The sequence below is a fragment of the Epinephelus moara genome, chromosome 7, assembly GCF_006386435.1.
Source record: "Epinephelus moara isolate mb chromosome 7, YSFRI_EMoa_1.0, whole genome shotgun sequence".
Classification (NCBI taxonomy): Eukaryota; Metazoa; Chordata; class Actinopteri; order Perciformes; family Serranidae; genus Epinephelus; species Epinephelus moara.
In genome coordinates this window covers 5819457-5841276 of record NC_065512.1, presented here as the reverse complement: position 1 = coordinate 5841276, position 21820 = coordinate 5819457, and the positions used below count along the sequence as shown (strand labels likewise).

The 21820-nt window shown below is 39.1% G+C and overlaps 3 protein-coding genes across 3 annotated transcripts; 2 read left to right on the top strand and 1 right to left on the bottom strand.

The window, feature by feature from the left end:
- The first annotated feature begins 2503 nt into the window (after nt 1-2503).
- LOC126393028 (olfactory receptor 11A1-like) lies at nt 2504-3430 on the top strand. Its single transcript, XM_050048856.1, has one exon. It carries the CDS (start codon nt 2504-2506, stop codon nt 3428-3430), a length of 927 nt encoding a protein of 308 aa, XP_049904813.1.
- An 8482-nt stretch (nt 3431-11912) lies between these two features.
- Nucleotides 11913-12839, top strand: LOC126393027 (olfactory receptor-like protein OLF4). Its single transcript, XM_050048855.1, has one exon. It carries the CDS (start codon nt 11913-11915, stop codon nt 12837-12839), a length of 927 nt encoding a protein of 308 aa, XP_049904812.1.
- Nucleotides 12840-19657: 6818 nt separating this feature from the next.
- On the bottom strand, nt 19658-20584 carry LOC126393029 (olfactory receptor 11A1-like). The gene has a single exon (XM_050048857.1). The coding sequence runs from the start codon at nt 20582-20584 to the stop codon at nt 19658-19660; it is 927 nt and encodes a 308-aa protein (XP_049904814.1).
- Nucleotides 20585-21820: the final 1236 nt, after the last annotated feature.

Here is a 21820-nt window from a genome sequence, read left to right as displayed (position 1 = left end):
CTTGTTCTCAACTGTGCTACTTTTATCCTCTACAGATGCGCTCGCCTTGCCCTGAGTGCTGCTAATTCTAGCCCTGGTGGATAGGTCCGTGCCCCTATCCTTCACTGAGTCACAGATCCAATGCGTATTCGTGTCCGTTCCAATGTCTGTTACCGTGTAATCCACCTGTGAGTCATCTTCCACCCCTGCTCTCGCTGACTCTTGGGGTATTTTTCCTATGTTGGCTGTAGCTAATTTTGGTTGTAGTAAGGCTGCTAGGCCAGGCAATAGAAACTTGTGAAGCAGGAACTATGAGGTCCCTCTCTGAGTGTAGTTATGTTGAAAGCCAAATTATAGTATGTGTGTGTGATCTACGTTGTATGAAGGTGCCGCATTAGTAAAACAGATTAGCCAATGAACCTTCATTAATATAGGCCTATATTTTTTCAATCAGTCAATCAATTTTATTTATATATACAATATCACAAATCACAATTTGCCTCACAGGGCTTTACAGCATAGAACATCCCTCTGTCCTTAGGACCCTCGCAGCAGATAAGGAAAAACTCCCCCAAAAAAACCCTTTAACGGGGGGAAAAAACGGTAGAAACCTCAGGAAGAGCAACTGAGGAGGGATCCCTCTTCCAGGACGGACAGATGTGCAATAGATGTTGTACAGAACAGAGCAACATGATAAATTAACAGTAATCCGTATGACACAATGAGACAGAGACAGAGACAGAGAGAGATGCAGGACAGATGGTAATGACAGTAGCTTACAACAACATTAATGAAAGTAATAATATTGTAATTATAGTTCTGGCTACTATGGTACAATATGTTTAAAGTATATATTAATATCTGATAGTATACATGTGTGACAATAGTCATATGTGTATAATAACAGTAGAAGTATGACTAATGATAACAGCAGCAGCAGGAGGCATCTGGCAGGACCACAGCAGCAGCACAACCACACACGTCACACTATGCAGGCACCGCTGCAATATGAGTTAACCTGAGAGACAGTGGAGCACAAAGGCTCCGGAGAAGAAGCAGAGTTAGTGACATCCAGAATGGCCGAGTTAGCAAGATGCAGTAACAGGACATGAGAGAGAGAGAGAGAGAGAGAGATAGGGAGAGAAGGTGCCCGTTGTATTACAGGGGGTCCCCCGGCAGACTAGGCCTAAGTCAGCCTAACCAGGGGCTGGTACAAGGCAAGCCTGAGCCAGCCCTAACTATAAGCTGTCACAGTCTGGTCTGCCCCCCATCTGCTCTGCTGCTCAGCCACACCCCTCATCAGCTTTACTGCTTCCACCTGCTGCTGTCACCTGCTCACCATCTCCAATCAAGCCAGTATACATGCAGCTTCACTCCACTCACTCTTTGCCAGATTGTCTTCGTTCTCTTGCCTGACTCTCCAGTACTTGTTCCCGGACTGCTTACCTGGTATCGACCCGACTTGCCTCCGACCTTTGCTTCACGTCTCAGCCCCGGTAAATCCACCAGCCTTCTGTCCCCGACTACGAGTATTGCCTGCCTGTTTTCTGTTCCTCATCTGCCTGTGGCTGGTTGGCGCTCAGCCTGTTCCTGCTCAGCCAAAAGGCCCACCTTGTCAGCTTCACCTCACCAGCTCTCCTCTCGAGCCGTCAGCCCCGCCGACTCTGTCTCAAGGTCTAGATCCACACCCAGCCCTCATCTGAACCACTTTCCAGGAAGACTTCCATCAGCAGTGAGTTTGTGCTATTTCCCCTCCACCACACTCGTTGAACCTGTTGAGAACTTTTGGATTACCTGCTCACGAGTCCCATGCACTCCCTGCCTGCCCCGCTGGTCCTGTCATAATTTGCTTGCCTGACACACGGGAGACCTGGGTTCGAATCCTGCCATACTCACCTGCTCTGCTCTGCTGCATCCTCTGGTTAGCTGTGTTCCTGCTTTAACCTGCTGAATAAAGACTGTTAATACAAGAAACCTGGTTCATTTGTGCTGCAATTGGGTTCACTCTACACCCGCTACATAAGCTTTATCAAAGAGGAAAGTCTTAAGTCTAGTCTTAAATGTGGAGACGGTGTCTGCCTCCCAGACCGCAACAGGAAGATAATTCCACAGGAGAGGTGCCTGATAGCTGAAGGCTACTGATTTATTACTGCCAGTATTTTGAGGATGAAAAACTGTAATGGGGCTCAAAAACAAGGTCAAACTATGCTGTAGCTTCAGGCCTCCAGAGTTTCATGAAGTTTTTTAGTATCTACTTTGGTGGAAAATTTAATGAGATCCTTGGAGGATGAAGCAATTTAATAAAAACTTTCCACAGACTCAAACAGTCACTTCTGAATTTTGTAGATGAACACACACCAGGTGCATGTCAGGGTCAGCTATCTGTGAATTGGTAAGACACTCAGTACTGTTCTGAGCGGGTTAGTATTTTCATGTAAGTGAAAGTTTAAAAAATGTAATTCATGTTTGCTTGTTATAAAATCTGCCTGTTTTATTACTCAGCATTTAGTTTTAGATAACATTAATGGAGGATGAGTTAAATGTAACATATATAACTCTTGATGGGTATGTGGATTTACAGAAATACAGATATCTTTATTTTCTGATTATGTTCGCAGTATATATGCTGATATTATGCTGTAATTCTTCTATTGTGTATCTCATATGGACAAAAAAAACCCTGCATGAGCCTATGTACATTTTCATTGCTGCTTTGTTACTGAACTCTGTCATTTTCACCACTGTTGTCTATCCAAAGCTTTTGATTGACCTTTTATCTGAAAAACAGATCATATCTTATTCAGCCTGCCTCCTTCAGTTTCATGCATTTTACTCTCTAAGCGGTTCAGAGTACTTACTGTTGTCAGGCATGGCCTATGACAGGTATGTCTCTATATGTAAACCTCTGCAATATCCAACTATCATGACAAAAACCGCAGTGAGTATTATCCTGTTTTTTGCTTGGCTTATAACTGCCAGTCATATCGCAGTCCCAACAATACTGAGTGCTCAAGCAAAACTGTGTCACTTTACTTTACCAGGAATATTTTGTAACAATGCACTTTACAGACTTCAGTGTGCACAGTCAAAAGTCATTTCTATATATGGTGTCATTGCTTTGATCGATCTCGCAATTCTGCCTTTCCTTTTCATAGTTTTTACATACACAAAGATATTTGTTATAGCCTATCGAAGTTGTAAAGAAGTCAGAAAAAAAGCCGCAGATACCTGTTTACCTCATCTGCTGGTTTTAATCAGTTTCTCCTGTTTGATTGTGTATGACATCAGTATAGCTCGACTGGAATCTAATTTTCCAAAAACTGCACGCTTCATAATGATGTTACAAATAGTTTTGTATCATCCTTTGTTTAATCCGCTCATATATGGGCTCAAAATGAAGGAAATTTCTAAACATCTCAAAAGGTTGTTCTGTCCAGCCAAAAAGTTTTGATGTATTATCACTGATTATTGATGTACAGTCATTTCTTCTGAAATAATGATGCAGAGATGTGAGTTTTTGAAAGGTATTTCATGCACACACTTATTTCCATCACAAACAGTAAAGTGTCCCTTTTATGAAAATGGCAAAGAATGACCTCAGCTTGAACAATGTAACTCCAAATTTCTGTGGTTAATTTAAAAAAAATAAATTCTACATTATCAAATCATCACAACTTGCATTTAGACTGTTCTCTGTATTTTATTTTACTGTCATGAATTTTAAGAAGCAAACCTGAACCCTGTTTACACGTAATAACATTCATATTTGTATCATTGGCTCAGGGTGTATTGGTCAAGTTAAATATTGAAATTCAGCATATTATATATATTGTATAAATGCAGACAGCTAATGTGTTAATACAACACTGAGAGTGTGTACATGCATGTGTTTCAGAAATGGTTCTCTTGTTTTATTGCACATCACAGATTGAAATTTGCTTCATAAGTTTAAGTTTATATTTGCTGTTTTTTGTCTTCTATTTCTGCACATGCTGACTCAGAGGAAAATAATTATTTTTCACTTCAAGCTGTGACTTTTGACTATCTGTGCCTGAACAATGGGGAAATCAAGATTGTGTGTGTGCAGCAAAACATTTTGTAAACATACGATGAGAAACATAAAAAAAATAAACCTTAAAATAAAAGATAATGTGGCTGTTATTTCCTTACTATGCATGCACAGTCAATTATCATGAGCTTGTCTGCAACACACATGAACCCCTTTTCCACCAGTATGGAGCTGTTTCCGTTCTGGTTCCCACACCTAATTTTGAAACAAAAACAATTTGGTTCAGAACCCAAAAAGTTGGCTCTCATCTGAAACCAAAAAATAGCAGGTTTCTCTCAACCTGAAGTGCAAACCATGATGACATCTGTGAGTGTGTCACATTCTACAGGTTGGAAAGAGATGATGGAGAAGTCAAGTGACATGCTGTCAAATAGTGTGCAGCGGTCTTATTAATAGTCAAGTGAAGTCAAATCAACTTTATTTATATAGCACTTTAAACACAAACAAAGTTGATCTAAAGTGCTCTTACAGCACACAGAAAAAGAAACAAACAAAAGCAAAAAGAGAAACACAAAAGTTTGAGTGATAATAGCAGTGAAATAATAATTATAATATAGTAAGTACGGTAATGATGATATATAATTTTTGTTATTATGGCACCGACAGTACAATATTTTTTTATACAGTGTGACAGTAACACCAACAATGACAGTCACATTATTCACAATTAAAGGCTATAGAGTAAAAGTGTATTTTAAGATGATTCTTGAAAATCTCAGTGGTGGGGGAGAATCAGACAGTGGGAGCAGAGAATTCCAGGGGCAGTGATTGAGAAAGCCCTGTCCCCATAACCCTTGGTCCTGCATCTGGGGACAAACAGAAGTCTTTGATCAGATCAGAATCTTAAAGAAATACTTCGACGATTTAATAGTTATGCCCTTTCTCTGTCATTTTCATAGTGAGACAACATGATCGATATCTTTTTTGTGTCTGTACGTCCAGTGGCTGGGTCTCAGCATTGCGGCTTAGCTTAGCAAATACAATTGAAGTCTATAGGGGGTTAGTAGCCTGCTCGGTAAAAGTGAACAAATAAACGTTTCAGAAACCCTGAAGCTGGTATTTCTGCATGTGCATTTAAAATAAACATGTTTAAACATTAATTCGAAAAACGAGAGTCCTTTTTAGTCATTTTAAAAGAAGTTTGATACACGGAACTATAGTGCAGCGCAGGACGTAAACACACTATAGTTCCGTGTATCAAACTTCTTCTAAAACGACTAAAAAGGACTCTCGTTTTTCGAATTAACGTTTAAATATGTTTATTTTAAATGCACGTGCAGAAATGCCTGCTTCAGGGTTTCTGTAACGTTTATTTGTTCACTTTTACCAAGCAGGCTACTGACCCACTATAGACTTCAATTGTATTCACTAAGCTAAGCCGCAATGCTAACCGCTGAGACCCAGCCATTGGACGTACAGACACAAAAAAGATATCGATCATGTTGTCTCACTATGGAAATGATAGAGAAAGGGCATAACTCCCAAATCGTCGGAGTATTCTTTTAAAATGTATTCTGTAGCTAACAGGCAGCCAGTGTAGGGAGGCAAGAATGAGGATAATATGCTCCCTCTTTTTTGAACTTAAAACTCTTGCTGCTGAATTTTGGACTAGCTGAAGACGAGATAAACAAGACTGAGTAATACCAAAATATAACCAACTGCAATAGTCCAGGCAGGAGGAAATGAAGGTGTGGATGACTTTCTCCAGGTCAGAACTACAGAGAATTGATCTGAGTGACTTTCTCCAGGTCAGAACTACAGAGAATTGATCTGAGTTTGGAGACTGTGTGCAACTGCATGAAATTTAATTTTACTACTTGATTAATTTGTTTGTCAAACTTTAATTCTGAATAAAATATGACTTCAGGATTTTTAATGTAAGATTTTCTGATCCGCCACTCATTTTTCAGGCTTTTAATCAACATTTCTCATCCATCTGTGGTTCCCAACTCAACAACTTACATGACACAGCTTGTTCCCCTAACCCTGTTTTTACCAATAGCTCTTTTTCCTTTAGCAAAATTCTTCCCATTGATGTCTTTCATGCCATACGTGAGCTCAAACACTGCTGGCCCTGATGGTTTAGATGCCAAATTTCTTAAAATAGCTGCAGATGTATTAATGTATCCCCTTGCAGATCTATTTAATCTTTCATTGTCTACCTGCTCAATTCCTTCCATATGGAAATGCGCCAGAGTTACTCCCCTTTTCAAAGCTGGAGATCCAACTGACATGAAAAACTACCGCCCAATTTCTATTATTTGTTCTGTTGCTAAAATTTTTGAGAAACTCATCTTCATTCAACTATCGCAGTACATTAATTTAATATTCTTTCTCCATTCCAGTCAGGTTTCAGATCCAAGCATTCCACCACTACAGCTCTCTTAAAATTCACCAATGATGTGTTCTCCTCCTTTGATAAAGGCCAATTCACCGGTGCAATATTTATTGATCTCTCCAAAGCTTTTGATATGGTCGACCACTACCTCCTCCTTGACAAGCTATATTCTATTGGTTTTTCACAACATGCTCTCTTTTGGTTTAATTCATATCTTCATAACAGACGTCAATGTGTTGCTATTCAGGGTTCTCAGTCTGATTATTTAATTGTTGAAAAGGGTGTTCCGCAAGGTTCTACCTTAGGTCCACTTCTTTTTTCCATTTTTATTAATGATTTACCAAGTATATATTCTCAATGTTCTGTTCATCATGCTGATGATACTGTCATTTATACATCTCACACTAATATATCTCAAATCCAGAATACTCTACAGTCAGATTTCAGCCTGGTCCAAAAATGGTTTTTCAACAACAAACTTGTACTAAACATGAAGAAGTCTTGCAGCATGTTATTTCACACACGTTACAATTACTCACATCCCCACAATTTGCAAATTAATTTTGATGATGGTTCACCTCTTGAGACTGTCAGCTCCTTCAAATATCTTACTTTGGCTTGACCCGGAACTCTCTTTCAAACTTCATATTGACTCTGTTGTTAAGAGAACCTATGGATGTCTCAGCCACCTATATTGCTCTATCAAGTGTTTTACTTTTGATGTTAGAAAAAGAATAACTTCTCAACTCATTCTGCCTATCAATTGAATAATTGTTAATTATATGAAATAATCTGATTTAATTTACATTAAATCACCTTGTGAAGCACGATTTCCGAAAAAGAAAATATGATAGCCAATAAATTTGAATTATAACCAAAATTACGATATTAATTGTAAAGATTAAAGGATTTTGGAGTTTTTGATATAACAGGGGTGGGTAATTAATTCACACGTGTTGAGATGAAACCATTTCAGAAAGTTGAAATGAAACAGAAACAGAACATTGAGCTCATGTCATCAGGATGGTCTCACTTAGCTAAGGCCTGAAAAGCTGAAAATCAGAACGGAAATACAGCGAGGATTCGTCTTGTATTCATATTTCATCTAGTCTAGTCAGACTGGTGTGAATTGGCAGGTTTTCTGAACATTGCCGACCACCACATTTCAAGTAATTGCAAGTCTCAACTCCTCATCAGTTTTATTAATTTTATTGCTCTTAGCCTTGACTGATATTTTCAACAGCAAGACCCTGCCCAGTTCCCTGACTCTGTATGTCACAGCCCTGTCACTGACAACGTGGGTCCTGCTGTTGCTAGTCATGTTCCTTTCACTTATTTATCCATTCCTGTTAAGATCACTGAAAGGCAGTGTGTAATTCCAAAAGTTTCTCACACTCCACACAGAAATAACCTCCTTACAGTTAAAACCACATCTTCAAGCCCTACTGTTGAATCAGCTAAATTCTGTTTACTTATTGTAAGATCCCTCACAAATAAGTCTTTTATCTGCCAGGATTTTATCATGACCAATAATATTGACTTTTTTATCATCACAGAATCCTGGTTCATAAACAGAAATGATTTTAGCTGTTCTCCAGTATCGCTTGGCCGTTTTTCTACATTTGAAAGTCTTTTCTTTGAAAGTTTTCTCGTGAGGAATAACTTACCCTTTTTATGTATTTTAATCTACAGACCGTTAAAATTTACTTCTGATTTTATACAGGAATTTTCAGATCTTTCATCAGTCATTATGATAAAATATGACAGAGTCCTCTTCCTCTGTGATTTTAATATCCACGTTTGTTGCCGTTCTTCCTCTTCGTTTACTTCTGAACTTTTAGATTCTTTTAATCTGACCCAACATGTAAAGCATCCCAGCCATGTCAAAGGGCACACACTGGATCTTGGGATCTACCATTGTTTCTGTGTGGATGATGTGAACTTAATTGATTTTGCTGCTTCTGACCATTGTGCTGTGCTTTTTGGGATTCCTCTCTTCTGTCCCGACTCCAAACCGACCACTCTGATTCGCTCCCGTCCCCTATACTCACTTTCTGTTTCATCCTTCTGTCAAGCCTTCACTACCACAAACACACTTTTCAACAGTAGTGGACATGACCTCACGGTAGACAGGCTGGTCAGTGCTTTTAACAGCTGCTGCACTAATATTTTGGACTCCATAGCTCTGGTCAGATACAAGAAGATGAAACCTTCCTCTCTGCCTTGGCTAAATGAGGATATAAGGATTTAAAAGAGGCAATGCAGGAAGGCAGAGACGAAGTGGGAAAAAAGACAAACTCAGTGCTTCCCTTGCTTCTCTCAAGGATTTAATGTTCTTTTATCAGCACAACGTCAAAGAAGCAAAAACACTTATTTTTCTGAAATCATTGCATATCAAGGTTATAATCCCAGAATCCTCTTTTAAAACAATAAAATCGGCAATTGGTCCCCTGCCTTGCCAACCTGTTGAACCCTCCCCTGAGTTATGCGAACAATTTCTAAATCATTTCATCAATAAAATTAAGGAGATCTGTCAACATTTTACCACTGAACCCAGAGAGCCTGATGTTGATTCCTGCCCCCTTTCAATGCTAAACCATTTTAACGAAGTCTCTCTGTCTACCCTGGAACGCACAGTTGCACTTTCTAAATCATCCACCTGCCTTTCAGATTGCATCCCCAATTGTTTTTTAAAAGCTGTGTTTCAGACGGTTGGTCCAGATATTTTAGCAATTATCAACTGCTCTCTGTCTTCTGGGACTTTTCCCTCCTATTTTAAACATGCCATTGTTTACCCTCTTTTGAAGAAGCCCCCTCTTGATCCCTCTGTTTTAAGCAATTTTCGGCCTATTTCCAAGATACCATTTTTATCTAAGGTTTTAGATAAAGCTGATTTCTTTTATGAATGACAATCAGATTTTTGAAAAATTCCAATCTGGTTTCCGCGCTCTTCACAGCACTGAGACGGCTCTGGTCAGGGTTTCAAATGATTTGTTGCTTGCAGCAGACTCTGGACTGTGTTCCATTTTAATTCTTCTTGACCTTAGCTCAGCCTTTGATACTGTGGGCATCAGTGATGTGGCGCTGGACTGGTTTATTTCATATCTGTCTAATAGGTCATTTTCTGTAATACTGGGAGATGCTTCCTCCTCCTGTGCTCCTCTCTTTTGTGGTGTGCCCCAGATGTCTATCTTGGGTCCCCTCTTGTTTACTATATACATGCTACCCCCGGGGCAAATCCTTTGCAGATTTGACATTGATTTTCACTGCTACGTGGATGACACCCAACTGTATGTCCCTCTGACACCTGGTACCACGGATGTTTCACGCATTTTATCCTGCCTGACTGAAATCAAAAATTGGATGTCCAAAACTTTTCTACAGCTGAATGACTCCAAATCAGAAGTGATCATAATCACTCCTGCTGGTCCTAGCACTGCTGGTGTACATAAGCTCTCCTCTAGTCTGGGTGCCCTATCTAATAATGTTTGCAATGAGGCCTGCAACCTAGGAGTTATTTTTGACGTTGAACTATCTTTTGATGCTCAGGTGACTAAAGTGATGCAGTCCTGCTTTGCACAACTGAGACATCTTACAAAAATCAGGTCATTCCTTTCTCCCACTGACTAAGAAAAGGTGATCCATGCTTTTATCATGTCCAGACTTGATTATTGCAATGCACTTTATTCCGGGATCAGCAAGCGCAACATTCAAAGACTACAACTGATACAAAATGCTGCTGCCAGGCTTTTAACTCGTAGTAAGAGAAGTGATTACATCACACCCGTCCTTGCTGCCCTTCACTGGTTACCCGGGGGTTTTAGAATTGATTTTAAGATTTTAATGCTTGTTTTTAAAGCCTTGAATGATCAGGCTCCTGCCTATATATGTGACCTACTATCTCCTTACGAGCCTGATCACTGCCTGAGATCCTCCGGCAGGGCCCTACTCATGGTTCCAAAGTCTCAACTTGTCACTAAAGGTGACCGAGCTTTTGCCACTCGGGCCCCTATGCTGTGGAACTCCCTGCCTGGAGTTCCACAGCATAGGGGCCCTATTCACTGTCCTCTTTTAAATCATTTCTTAACACTCACTTTTATCATATGGCTTTTTCGTAACTCCTTGGTATTGTTATCTTAAACTATTTTAATATGTGTCTTGATGTTGGGGATCGGGGTTTTTTTATTTGTTTAATTGTTTTTGTTTTTATTGTAAATCACTTTGTAACTTTGGTTTTGAAAGGTGCTATACAAATAAACTTATTATTATTATTATCATCGCAAATCTTTGGTCCGAACTGGGCTTTTGTCTTTGTGTGTAAGAACACACAAAACATAATGGCTGACAACAGAGATAACTGCAAAGAAAAAAGCCAAATCAAAGATGGCCTCGAAGGGAAGTCCTCTGAGCACATGTAGTTGATTAGAATAACAACATAAACTTGTGAAGCAGGAACTATGAGGTCCCTCTCTGAGTGTAGTTATGTTGAAAGCCAAATTATAATATGTGTGTGTGATCTACGTTGTATGAAGGTGCCGCATTAGTAAAACGGATGAGCCAATGAACCTTCATTAATATAGGCCTATATTTTATCTACAAGTGCACGTCACACACTGAGCGAGCCGCCTGTTAATGACGCTGTGGGCTAATGGGCATGTAGCTACTTCCATGTTTCAGATGATACGTCATGTTTGTAGTCGACCAATGAAGATGAGTTTACATATCACCTTGGGTTCGTCCTTCACCTTCTCAAAATGATCCCACACTTTGGATTTCCTGCTCGACATGTTATTAACTAGCCTGTGGAATAACCACAGGTACCAGCCCTGGAAAAAAGGGTCCTAATAGAGTTTCACATTTGTTTGTTTTGTTTTTTTTCTTTGTTTTTTTTTTCCTGCAACTAAGCAATCAATGAAATCTTGCAGACATTTTTTCGAAGCAGCAAATTGTATCCAGTGGACTGAAAAAGCAATCGATAATGTTTTGAAAATATTAAAAGTATTGCCTTGAAAATATTTTAATATAATAAAAAAACAATACTTGGCACTGTGTGACGATACAATATAACCACACAGAAATATTGGGATACAAAGCTGTACTGATTTACTACTGCCAATATTTTGAGTATGAAAAACTGTAATGGGGCTCAAAAACAAGGTCAAACTATGCTGTAGCTTCAGGCCTCCAGAGTTTCATGAAGTTTTTTAGTATCTACTTTGGTGGAAAATTTAATGCATGAAGTTTTTTAGTATCTACTTTGGTGGAAAATTTAATGACATCCTTGGAGGATGAAGCAATTTAATAAAAACTTTCCACGGACTTAAACAGTTCACTTCTGAATTTTGTAGATGAACACACACCAGGTGCATGTCAGGGTCAGCTATCTGTGAATTGGTAAGACACTCAGTATTGTTCTGAGTGGGTTAGTATTTTCATGTAAGTGAAAGTTTAAAAAATGTAATTCATGTTTGCTTGTTATAAAATCTGCCTGTTTTATTACTCAGCATTTAGTTTTAGATAACATTAATGGAGGATGAGTTAAATGTAACATATATAACTCTTGACGGACATGTGGAAGTGCAGAAATACAGATATCTTTATTTTCTGATTATGTTCACAGTATATATGCTGATATTATGCTGTAATTCTTCTATTGTGTATCTCATATGGACAAAAAAAACCCTGCATGAGCCTATGTATATTTTCATTGCTGCTTTGTTACTGAACTCTGTCATTTTCACCACTGTTGTCTATCCAAAGCTTCTGATTGACCTTTTATCTGAAAAACAGATCATATCTTATTCAGCCTGCCTCCTTCAGTTTCATGCATTTTACTCTCTAGGCAGTTCAGAGTTCTTACTGTTGTTAGGCATGGCCTATGACAGGTATGTCTCTATATGTAAACCTCTGCAATATCCAACTATCATGACAAAAACCACAGTGAGTATTATCCTGTTTTTTGCTTGGCTTATACCTGCCAGTCATATTGCACTCCCAACAATACTGAGTGCTCAAGCAAAACTGTGTCACTTTACTTTACCAGGAATATTTTGTAACAATGCACTTTACAGACTTCAGTGTGTACAGTCAAAAGTCATTTCTATATATGGTGTCATTGCTTTGATTGATCTCGCAATTCTGCCCTTGCTTTTCATAGTTTTTACATACACAAAGATATTTGTTATAGCCTATCGAAGTTGTAAAGAAGTCAGGAAAAAAGCTGCAGATACCTGTTTACCTCATCTGCTGGTTTTAATCAGTTTCTCCTGTTTGAGTGCGTATGATATCAGTATAGCTCGACTGGAATCTAATTTTCCAAAAACTGCACGCTTCATAATGATGTTACAAATAGTTTTGTATCATCCTTTGCTTAATCCGCTCATATATGGGCTCAAAATGAAGGAAATTTCTAAACACCTCAAAAGGTTGTTCTGTCCAGCCAAAAAGTTTTGATGTATTATCACTGATTATTGATGTACAGTCATTTCTTCTGAAATAATGATGCAGAGATGTGAATTTTTGAAAGGTATTTCTATATATACACTTATTTCCATCACAAACAGTAAAGAGTCCCTTTTATGAAAATGGCAAAGAATGACCTCAGCTTGAACAATGTAACTCCAAATTTCTGTGGTTAATTTAAAAAAATAAATTCTACATTATCAAATCATCACAACTTGCATTTGCGTTCTCTGTATTTTATTTTACTGTCATGAATTTAAGAAGGAAACCTGAACCCTGTTTACACGTAATAACATTCATATTTGTATCATTGGCTCAGGGTGTATTGGTCAAGTTAAATATTGAAATTCAGCATATTATATATATTGTATAAATGCAGACAGCTAATGTGTTAACACAACACTGAGAGTGTGTACATGCATGTGTTTCAGAAATGGTTCTCTTGTTTTATTGCACATCACAGATTGAAATTTGCTTCATAAGTTCAAGTTTACATTTGCTGTTTTTGTCTTTTATTCTGCACATGCTGACTCAGAGGAAAATAATTATTTTTCACTTCAAGCTGTGACTTTTGACCACATGTGCCTGAACAATGGGGAAATCAAGATTGTGTGTGTGCAGCAAAACATTTTTTAAACATACGATGAGAAACATAAAAAAAAAATAAACCTTAAAATAAAAGATAATATGGCTGTTATTTCTTTACTATGCATGCACAGTCAATTATCATGAGCTTGTCTGCAACACACATGAACCCCTTTTCCACCAGTATGGAGCTGTTTCCGCTCTAGTTCCCACACCTAATTTTGAAACAAAAACAATTTGGTTCAGAACTCAAAAAGTTGGCTCTCATCTGAAACCAAAAAATAGCAGGTTTCTCTCAACCTGAAGTGCAAACCATGATGACATCTGTGAGTGTGTCACATTCTACAGGTTGGAAAGAGATGATGGAGAAGTCAAGTGACATGCTGTCAAATAGTGTGCAGCGGTCTTATTAATAGTCAAGTGAAGTCAAGTCAACTTTATTTATATAGCACTTTAAACACAAACAAAGTTGATCTAAAGTGCTCTTACAGCACACAGAAAAAGAAACAAACAAAAGCAAAAAGAAAAACACAAAAGTTTGAGTGATAATAGCAGTGAAATAATAATTATAATATAGTAAGTACGGTAATGATGATATATAATTTTTGTTATTATGGCACCGACAGTACAATATTTTTTTATACAGTGTGACAGTAACACCAACAATGACAGTCACATTATTCACAATTAAAGGCTATAGAGTAAAAGTGTATTTTAAGATGATTCTTGAAAATCTCAGTGGTGGGGGAGAATCAGACAGTGGGAGCAGAGAATTCCAGGGGCAGTGATTGAGAAAGCCCTGTCCCCGTAACCCTTGGTCCTGCATCTGGGGACAAACAGAAGTCTTTGATCAGATCAGAATCTTAAAATGTATTCTGTAGCTAACAGGCAGCCAGTGTAGGGAGGCAAGAATGAGAGTAATGTGCTCCCTCTTTTTTGACCTTGTTAAAACTCTTGCTGCTGAATTTTGGACTAGATGGACTAGATTGGACGACATAAACAAGACTGAGTAATACCAAAATATAACCAATTGCAATAGTAGAGGCAGGAGGAAATGAAGGTGTGGATGACTTTCTCCAGGTCAGAACTACAGAGAATTGATCTGAGTTTGGAGACTGTGTGCAACTGCATGAAATTTAATTTTACTACTTGATTGATTTGTTTGTCAAACTTTAATTCTGAATAAAATATGACTTCAGGATTTTTAACGTAAGATTTAAGAGAGGAGGCCCAAGGGCCAAGATGAGGAGAATTAAGGCTGGTTAAGTGCTGTGGTCCAATTAAAATAACTTCAGTTTTACTGTCATTGAGCTGGAGAAAGTTTGCAACCATCCAGGATTTGATGTCGTAAAGACAGTTATTAAGGTCAGTTTGTTTGCTGATGTTGTTTGGCTCTAAGGGGAGGTAGATTTGTGTGTCATCTGCATAATAGTGAAAAGCTGTATTATGTTTCTGAATAATGTGGCCTAGTGTAAATAAATAAAACAAATCGATGGTTGTTGGGCTAACTGTGGCTGCTTTGAAAAATCGGCCTCTCTATTTCATGTGAATGGTTGTGATGGTAAACCATGGCCTGTTTGGAATATGATGAGAGGTGAGCTGACAAAGCCACATTGTTTAAGCAACCAGTGAAACTTGAACTGACATCCTCAGGACATTATTGTGTTAACATGAGAGATAAAAGTGAACCAGATAAAAGCAAGATCCAAAATAAGGATGACATTCTCACCATGACAGAAAACATGACAACAAAGGAAAAACAGAAAGTTCTCTTGAAACTAAACAAGCAGTTTGGACATGCTTCAGTCGACAGACTGAAAAAACTACTGGCCTGTTCAGGTAATAACGATGATGAATGCACCACCATTTTCAAGGGCAAGCACAAAAAACTGTGAAACACACATCAGATGTAGCAAGCCAAAACAAAAGCCAGCGGTGGGTTTGCCCATGGCCTCAATCTACAATGAAACTGTAGCAGTGGACTTGCATGAGCTAGAGCCGAGTTTGGTATCTGCATGCCATTGACCACTTCACATGCTTCAGTGCAGGGAGCATTATCACCACCAAAAACACTGAAACACTTTATTCATTGCTGGATAAGTGTTCACGGTCCTCCATGCAGACTGTTCAGTGACAATGGGGGTGAATTCAGCAACGAAGAAATGAGAAACATGGCTGAAAGCTTTAATATTGAAGTGACAACAACTGCAGCTTACAGTCCATGGAGCAAGGGTTTTTTGGAAAGACATAATCAAACCCTCACTGAAATCCTGATAAAGTAAAAAAAAAAAAAAAAAAAAGAAAGTGGATGTGACTGGAAGACAGCCCTAGACTGGGCCCTAATGGCAAAAAACTCTATACACAATGTGCATGGTTACAGTCCCTACCAGCTGGTATTCGGACAGAACCCAAATCTGCCTTCGGTTCTCACTGATCAGCCCCCAGCTCTAGAGGTTGCGAACATGGGTACTTGGGTAGCTTAGCACAACACAACACTACACAATGCAAGGAGAGCATTTACAGAACCTGAATCCTCTGAGAGGATCTGAAGAGCCCTTTGTAAACAACTGTGGCCCACTGATGACCGATACGAGACAGGAAACAAAGTCTACTACAAAGGGGGGGATTGTACAGAATGGAAAGGTCCAGGTGTGGTCATTGGCCAAGATGGTGTGGTGATATCTGTGAGGCATGGGGGCACCTATGTTTGTGTGCATATCTCTAGACTTTGCAAGGTAGATGGCCCACATGCAGTCCAGAGTGCACTGGACGATCAGCTGGAGGAGACTGAAAATCATACCACTGTACCAGAATCTGAACTAAATGATACTATGACACTGAAAATTAAAGTGAGGAAGAGACACCCACACTCACACCCACAAATGATGAATCTCCTGATGCTAAAGACAACACTGAGCCCCCTCACACACAACACAAGGGGGTAATTATGGCCAATCTGACGCCACACAGACACATTCAACTACAACCGGTGAGGGCCTTAGGCTGAAAGCTGGGCAGGTAGTTACACACAGATTGTGTAAGTGGCCAAGCACACACTGCAGAAGTCCTCAGCTGGGCAGGAAAGGCCACTGGAACATACAAAAACTGGTACAAGGGAATGTACGGGTTGTCCCTTGTATTAACCTGCCCGGCATCTTGCCTGTCACACCTCCTCCGGTGCTCTTGGGGTCAGCTGCAGGGTCTTCAGCTGGTGCCACCTTTCACTGATGTTTTGCCTCCGAGCCAGTACATCTCTGGGTGGGGGGGCCAGTGGCTGTAGAGAGATGTCTCCTTGCCACTCCCTGCAGCTGACCCTACTGGGGTGTCTGGCCCCATTGGCTGTCTCTCCTCCGTAGCCACAACCAGTAGCTAGCTCTCTCTACCTCCTCTGCCAGCTCCTTGAAGGCCCTCTGCAGACTTGTGCCTGTCGTTCCTGCAACCTGGAGAAGCTGGCTAACCGACCTGCCCACAAAGCCCCTGCACCCAACTTCCACTAGGTGGATGGATGCTTCCCAGCCTGCCTCTCTGCACTCTGCAGCCAGCTCAGAGTACTTGAGCCACTTTAGCTCATGTGCTGCTAGTATTCCCTCCTCCCAGGGGACATTCAACTCGATGATGAGGACCACATCATGTCTGGTCTCAGGTTCGTCTGCACAATCTTGTTAGGGAAGACCAGTTGCTTGCCAAGGTCTACATGCATTTCCCGTTCCTTTCCAGGATTCAGCAGTGAACTTGCATGGCCTGCCATCGGCCTCTGTTGGCTCCCTCCTGGCCGGACAAAGGGAACGCCTGGTGTCCCGTTGCCAGAAGAGGTGTTTGCGGCTACTCTACGTTTCTCCAGGAGCTCCACCAGCTTCCACAGGACCTGGTTGTGCTGCCATCCTGTGCCACTTCACATGATGACAGGACGTGCTGGAAAGGGCACTAAAAGGGCACTAAAAAGGGCACTAAAACATGTTTTGAAAATGTTTTAGGCTAGAAACAGGCAGTGCAGTGACCCAATCTTGATTTTGGAGGCGGCAGCTCAGTCTATGGGGACTTGGTTTGGCAACTGGAGGTTAACCAGTTCAAGTCTAGACCAAATATGGAGCGTGGACTGGTCACTGGAGAGGTGTCAGCTAACCCGAACCTCCAACTGCCCAGGGCACCGGTCAATTGGCAGCCCCCTCACCCTGACACCCCTCCATTTAATGCATGTATATGTCCTGTTTGTGCACGTGTGTGTACTTTGGGCCTGTGTGTATATGCAACACATTCTCACTCCGACCTGTTGTTGATTTGCAGCTTTAGAACGGCTTTATCAAACTATTTTTTTGTTTTCACGTTGCAGAACAATTTCCTCTGCCCTCTGTGATTACATAGATATAATATTCAGCTTTTGCATTTCTTAATTCTTGTCCTTTTCATATAGCCATGTCATTATTTAAACAGCTTCTCATTGCAGTTTGCAGAGGCACATCCCGCTGTTTCATTGGATTTCAAATGGACTCATTTACTTAAGCTAAAGAGGATTTTCTGTTTGAGTTCCTAGGCTTTTTTAGAAACTTGCCAATAATCCCCTCAACTGCATTCATTAATTCATCACAACAACTATGTACAACATCCTTTTACATGGTTGGGTTTAGGCAACAAAAACACTTGGTTAGGTTTAGGAAAAAAGAACAGGCTTTGGCTTTATAATCTTACAGGACACGAACACCGTTCTCTCGGGTGAAAGTCAATGTTCGGGCGGCGTTAAACTACACTGGCAGCCGGCCACTTATTTTTTGTTGATGTTGAAGGACGCCTTTTTCGTTGGTTTCTGATGCCACAAATCAGTGCCCAAGCGCTAGATTTCGACGACTTCAGAGTGAGACCGTGCTCGTATTTCACAACTTTCTCCTAATGAACTCTGATGTCCATTCATATCCAACGAGACGAGCAGAGGATATTTATCTTCAGTATTACTGCACAATACTTGGAGATTATTTTTTGAAATACAGAGGACCAATACCCTGGAACAACAGTCCTTACCAAAACCTGTCCATTATTACTCTTGTTTAAATCTGATATGAAAAAACACTGGTGCCATAGTTAATGCATTAGTAATGTTTATGTGTCATGTGTATGTGTCTGTTTTATTTATAATTATTATATCTTCTTGTTTTGTCTGTTATTCTCTCATGTTTAGGAGAGAAATATTATTCGTTATAGAGTAGATTTGAAATTCTAGAGGGGAGGTTTTCACCATGAGCCCCCTCAGGTTTCCTACCTCTCCTGCACAATCCCTGTTTGGTCTTTTTTTATATACTGGTTTTTATCACATCTTGTGTGCTAATAAATTCAAATTCAAGGGGTATGCGTGTGTTGCAGACAAGTTAATGATAACTGACAATACATGCATAGTAAGGAAATAACAACAGCCACATTATCCTTTACTTCAAGGTTGTTGTTTTTTTATGTTTCTCATTATACATTTAAAAAATGCTTTGCTGTAAACAGACCTGCCATTTCAGCCTCAAAACACTTCTGACATGAAAACAGCAAAAAAAGATGCCAGAGCAATGACCACCACACACACACACACACACACACACACACACACACACACAATTTTTCTTTGCCCATTTGTTCAGGCACACATGGTTGAAAGTCACATCTTGAAGTGAACAATAATTATTTTCCTCTGAGTCAGCATGTGCAGAAATGGAAGACAAAAAAACATCAAATATAAACTCGAACTTATGAAGCAAATTTCAATCTGTGATGTGCAATAAAACGAGAACCATTTCTGAAACACATGCATGTACACACTCTCAGTGTTGTGATTAACACATTAGCTGTCTGCATTAATACAATATATATATGTATAATATGCTGAATCTCAATGTTTAACTTGACCAATACACCCTGAGCCGATGATACAAATATGAATGTTATTACATGTAAACAGGGTTCAGGTTTGCTTCTTAAATTCATGACAGTAAAATAAAATACAGAGAACAGTCTAAATGCAAGTTGTGATGATTTGATATTGTAGAATACAATTTGTTTATTAATATTAATTTGAATAACCACAGAAATTTGGAGTTACATTGTTCAAGCTGAAGTCATTCTTTTCCATTTTCATAAAAGAGACTCTACTGTTTGTGATGGTGTGTGCATGAAATACCTTTCAAGAACTCACATCTCTGCATCATTATTTCAGAAGAAATTACTGTACATCAATAATCAGTGATAATACATCAAAACTTTTTGGCTGGACAGAACAACCTTTTGAGGTGTTTAGAAATTTCCTTCATTTTGAGCCCATATATGAGCGGATTAAGCAAAGGATGATACAAAACTATTTGTAACATCATTATGAAGCGTGCAGTTTTTGGAAAATTAGATTCCAATCGAGCTATACTGATATCATACGCACTCAAAGAGGAGAAACTAATTAAGACCAGTAGATGAGGTAAACAGGTATCTGCGGCTTTTTTCCTGACTTCTTTACAACTTCGATAGGCTATAACAAATATCTTTGTGTATGTAAAAACTATGAAAAGGAAAGGCAGAATTGCAAGATCGATCAAAGCAATGACACCATATATAGAAATGACTTTTGACTGTACACACTGAAGTCTGTAAATTGCATTGTTACAAAATATTCCTGGTAAAGTAAAGTGACACAGTTTTGCTTGAGCACTCAGTATTGTTGGGAGTGCGATATGACTGGCAGGTATAAGCCAAGCAAAAAACAGGATAATACTCACTGCGGTTTTTGTCATGATAGTTGGATATTGCAGAGGTTTACATATAGAGACATACCTGTCATAGGCCATGCCTGACAACAGTAAGAACTCTGAACTGCCAATAGCATAATAAATGTAAAACTGAAGGAGGCAGGCTGAATAAGATATGATCTGTTTTTCAGATAAAAAGTCAACCAACAGCTTTGGGTACATTGCAGAGCAAACAATAACCGAGTTCAGTAACAAAGCAGCAATGAAAACATACATAGGCTCATGGAGGTTTTTTTTTGTCCATATGAGATACACAATAGAAGAATTACAGCATAATATCAGCATATATACTGCGAACATAATCAGAAAATAAAGATGTCTGTATTTCTGTAAATCCACATACCCATCAAGAGTTATATATGTTACGTTTAACTCATCCTCCATTAATGTTATCTAAAACTAAATGTTGAGTAATAAAACCGGCAGATTTTATAACAAGCAAACATGAATTACATTTTGTAAACTTTCACTTACATGAAAATACTAACCCACTCAGAACAGTACTGAGTGTCTTACCAATTCAGACAGCTGACCTTGACATGCACCTGGTGTGTGTTCATCTACAAAATTCAGAAGTGAACTGTTTGAGTCTGTGGAAATTTTTTATCAAATCGCTTCATCCTCCAAGGATCTCATTAAACTTTCCACCAAAGTAGATATTAACAAACAAACTTCATGAAACTCTGGAGGCCTGAAGTTACAGCATAGTTTGACCTTGTTTTTGAGCCCCATTACAGTTTTTTAGACTCAAAATATCAGCAGTAGTAGGTAGGGATGGGGGAAAAAATCATTACAGGGTAGTATCCCGATATTTTTGTGTGGCAATATTATATCGTCACACACTGCCAAGTATAGATATTTTTATGATATTATATTGCATATATATTACTATTAAATTGCAAGTACAAATTAAACTTTAGGTAGCCTACCAGAATAGTATAATCAATTGCTTTTTCAGTTCACTTGATACACTTTGCTGCTTCAAAAAGAAATGGCTGAGGTGAGATGACCAGACCAGCAAACTTCATCTAATAAGATAAAATAGATGTTGACAAGGTTTTCCTTTGAACAGTTGAACTGCTGAGGTGCCCCTGAGCAAGACACTGGACCCACAGCTGTCCAGGGTGCCTGTCCAAAGCAGCCCCCTCACTCTGACATCTTTCCATTATGCATGTATAGGTCCTGTTTGTGTGTTAATGACAACAGAGTGGAAAAATTTAATTTTGCCGTGGAGATTGATTGGTGTATTGTAAATTAATTATATAAGGCCTCAAGGGGGAACACCGAAAATGTAGGGAATGTACTGGTGATACTGTAAAAGAGAGGATACTATTTGTTGTGATCTCGGCACCAGTGTTATGTTTTACACGGCGGCACCATTTGTTGGAACTTAAGCCTTAACACGGGCCTGAGCTGTTAATAGTCATCCAATTAAAGTATCAAATTGGCTATCTGAAATATTTAATAATTATTATTAATAATTATTAATTATGTTAAATAATGTGACTTAATTTACGTTAAATCACCTTGTGGGGCACCATTCCCGAAAAGGGAAAAATGATAGCCAGTTAAAGATATCAGTCTCATAAAATTCACTAAACTAACTAAATTATCAATTTG

Coding starts and splice junctions, on each gene's coding strand:
- LOC126393028 (XM_050048856.1), top strand. CDS start 2,504: ATGGAGGATGAGTTAAATGTAACATATATAACTCTTGATGGGTATGTG.
- LOC126393027 (XM_050048855.1), top strand. CDS start 11,913: ATGGAGGATGAGTTAAATGTAACATATATAACTCTTGACGGACATGTG.
- LOC126393029 (XM_050048857.1), bottom strand. CDS start 20,584: ATGGAGGATGAGTTAAACGTAACATATATAACTCTTGATGGGTATGTG.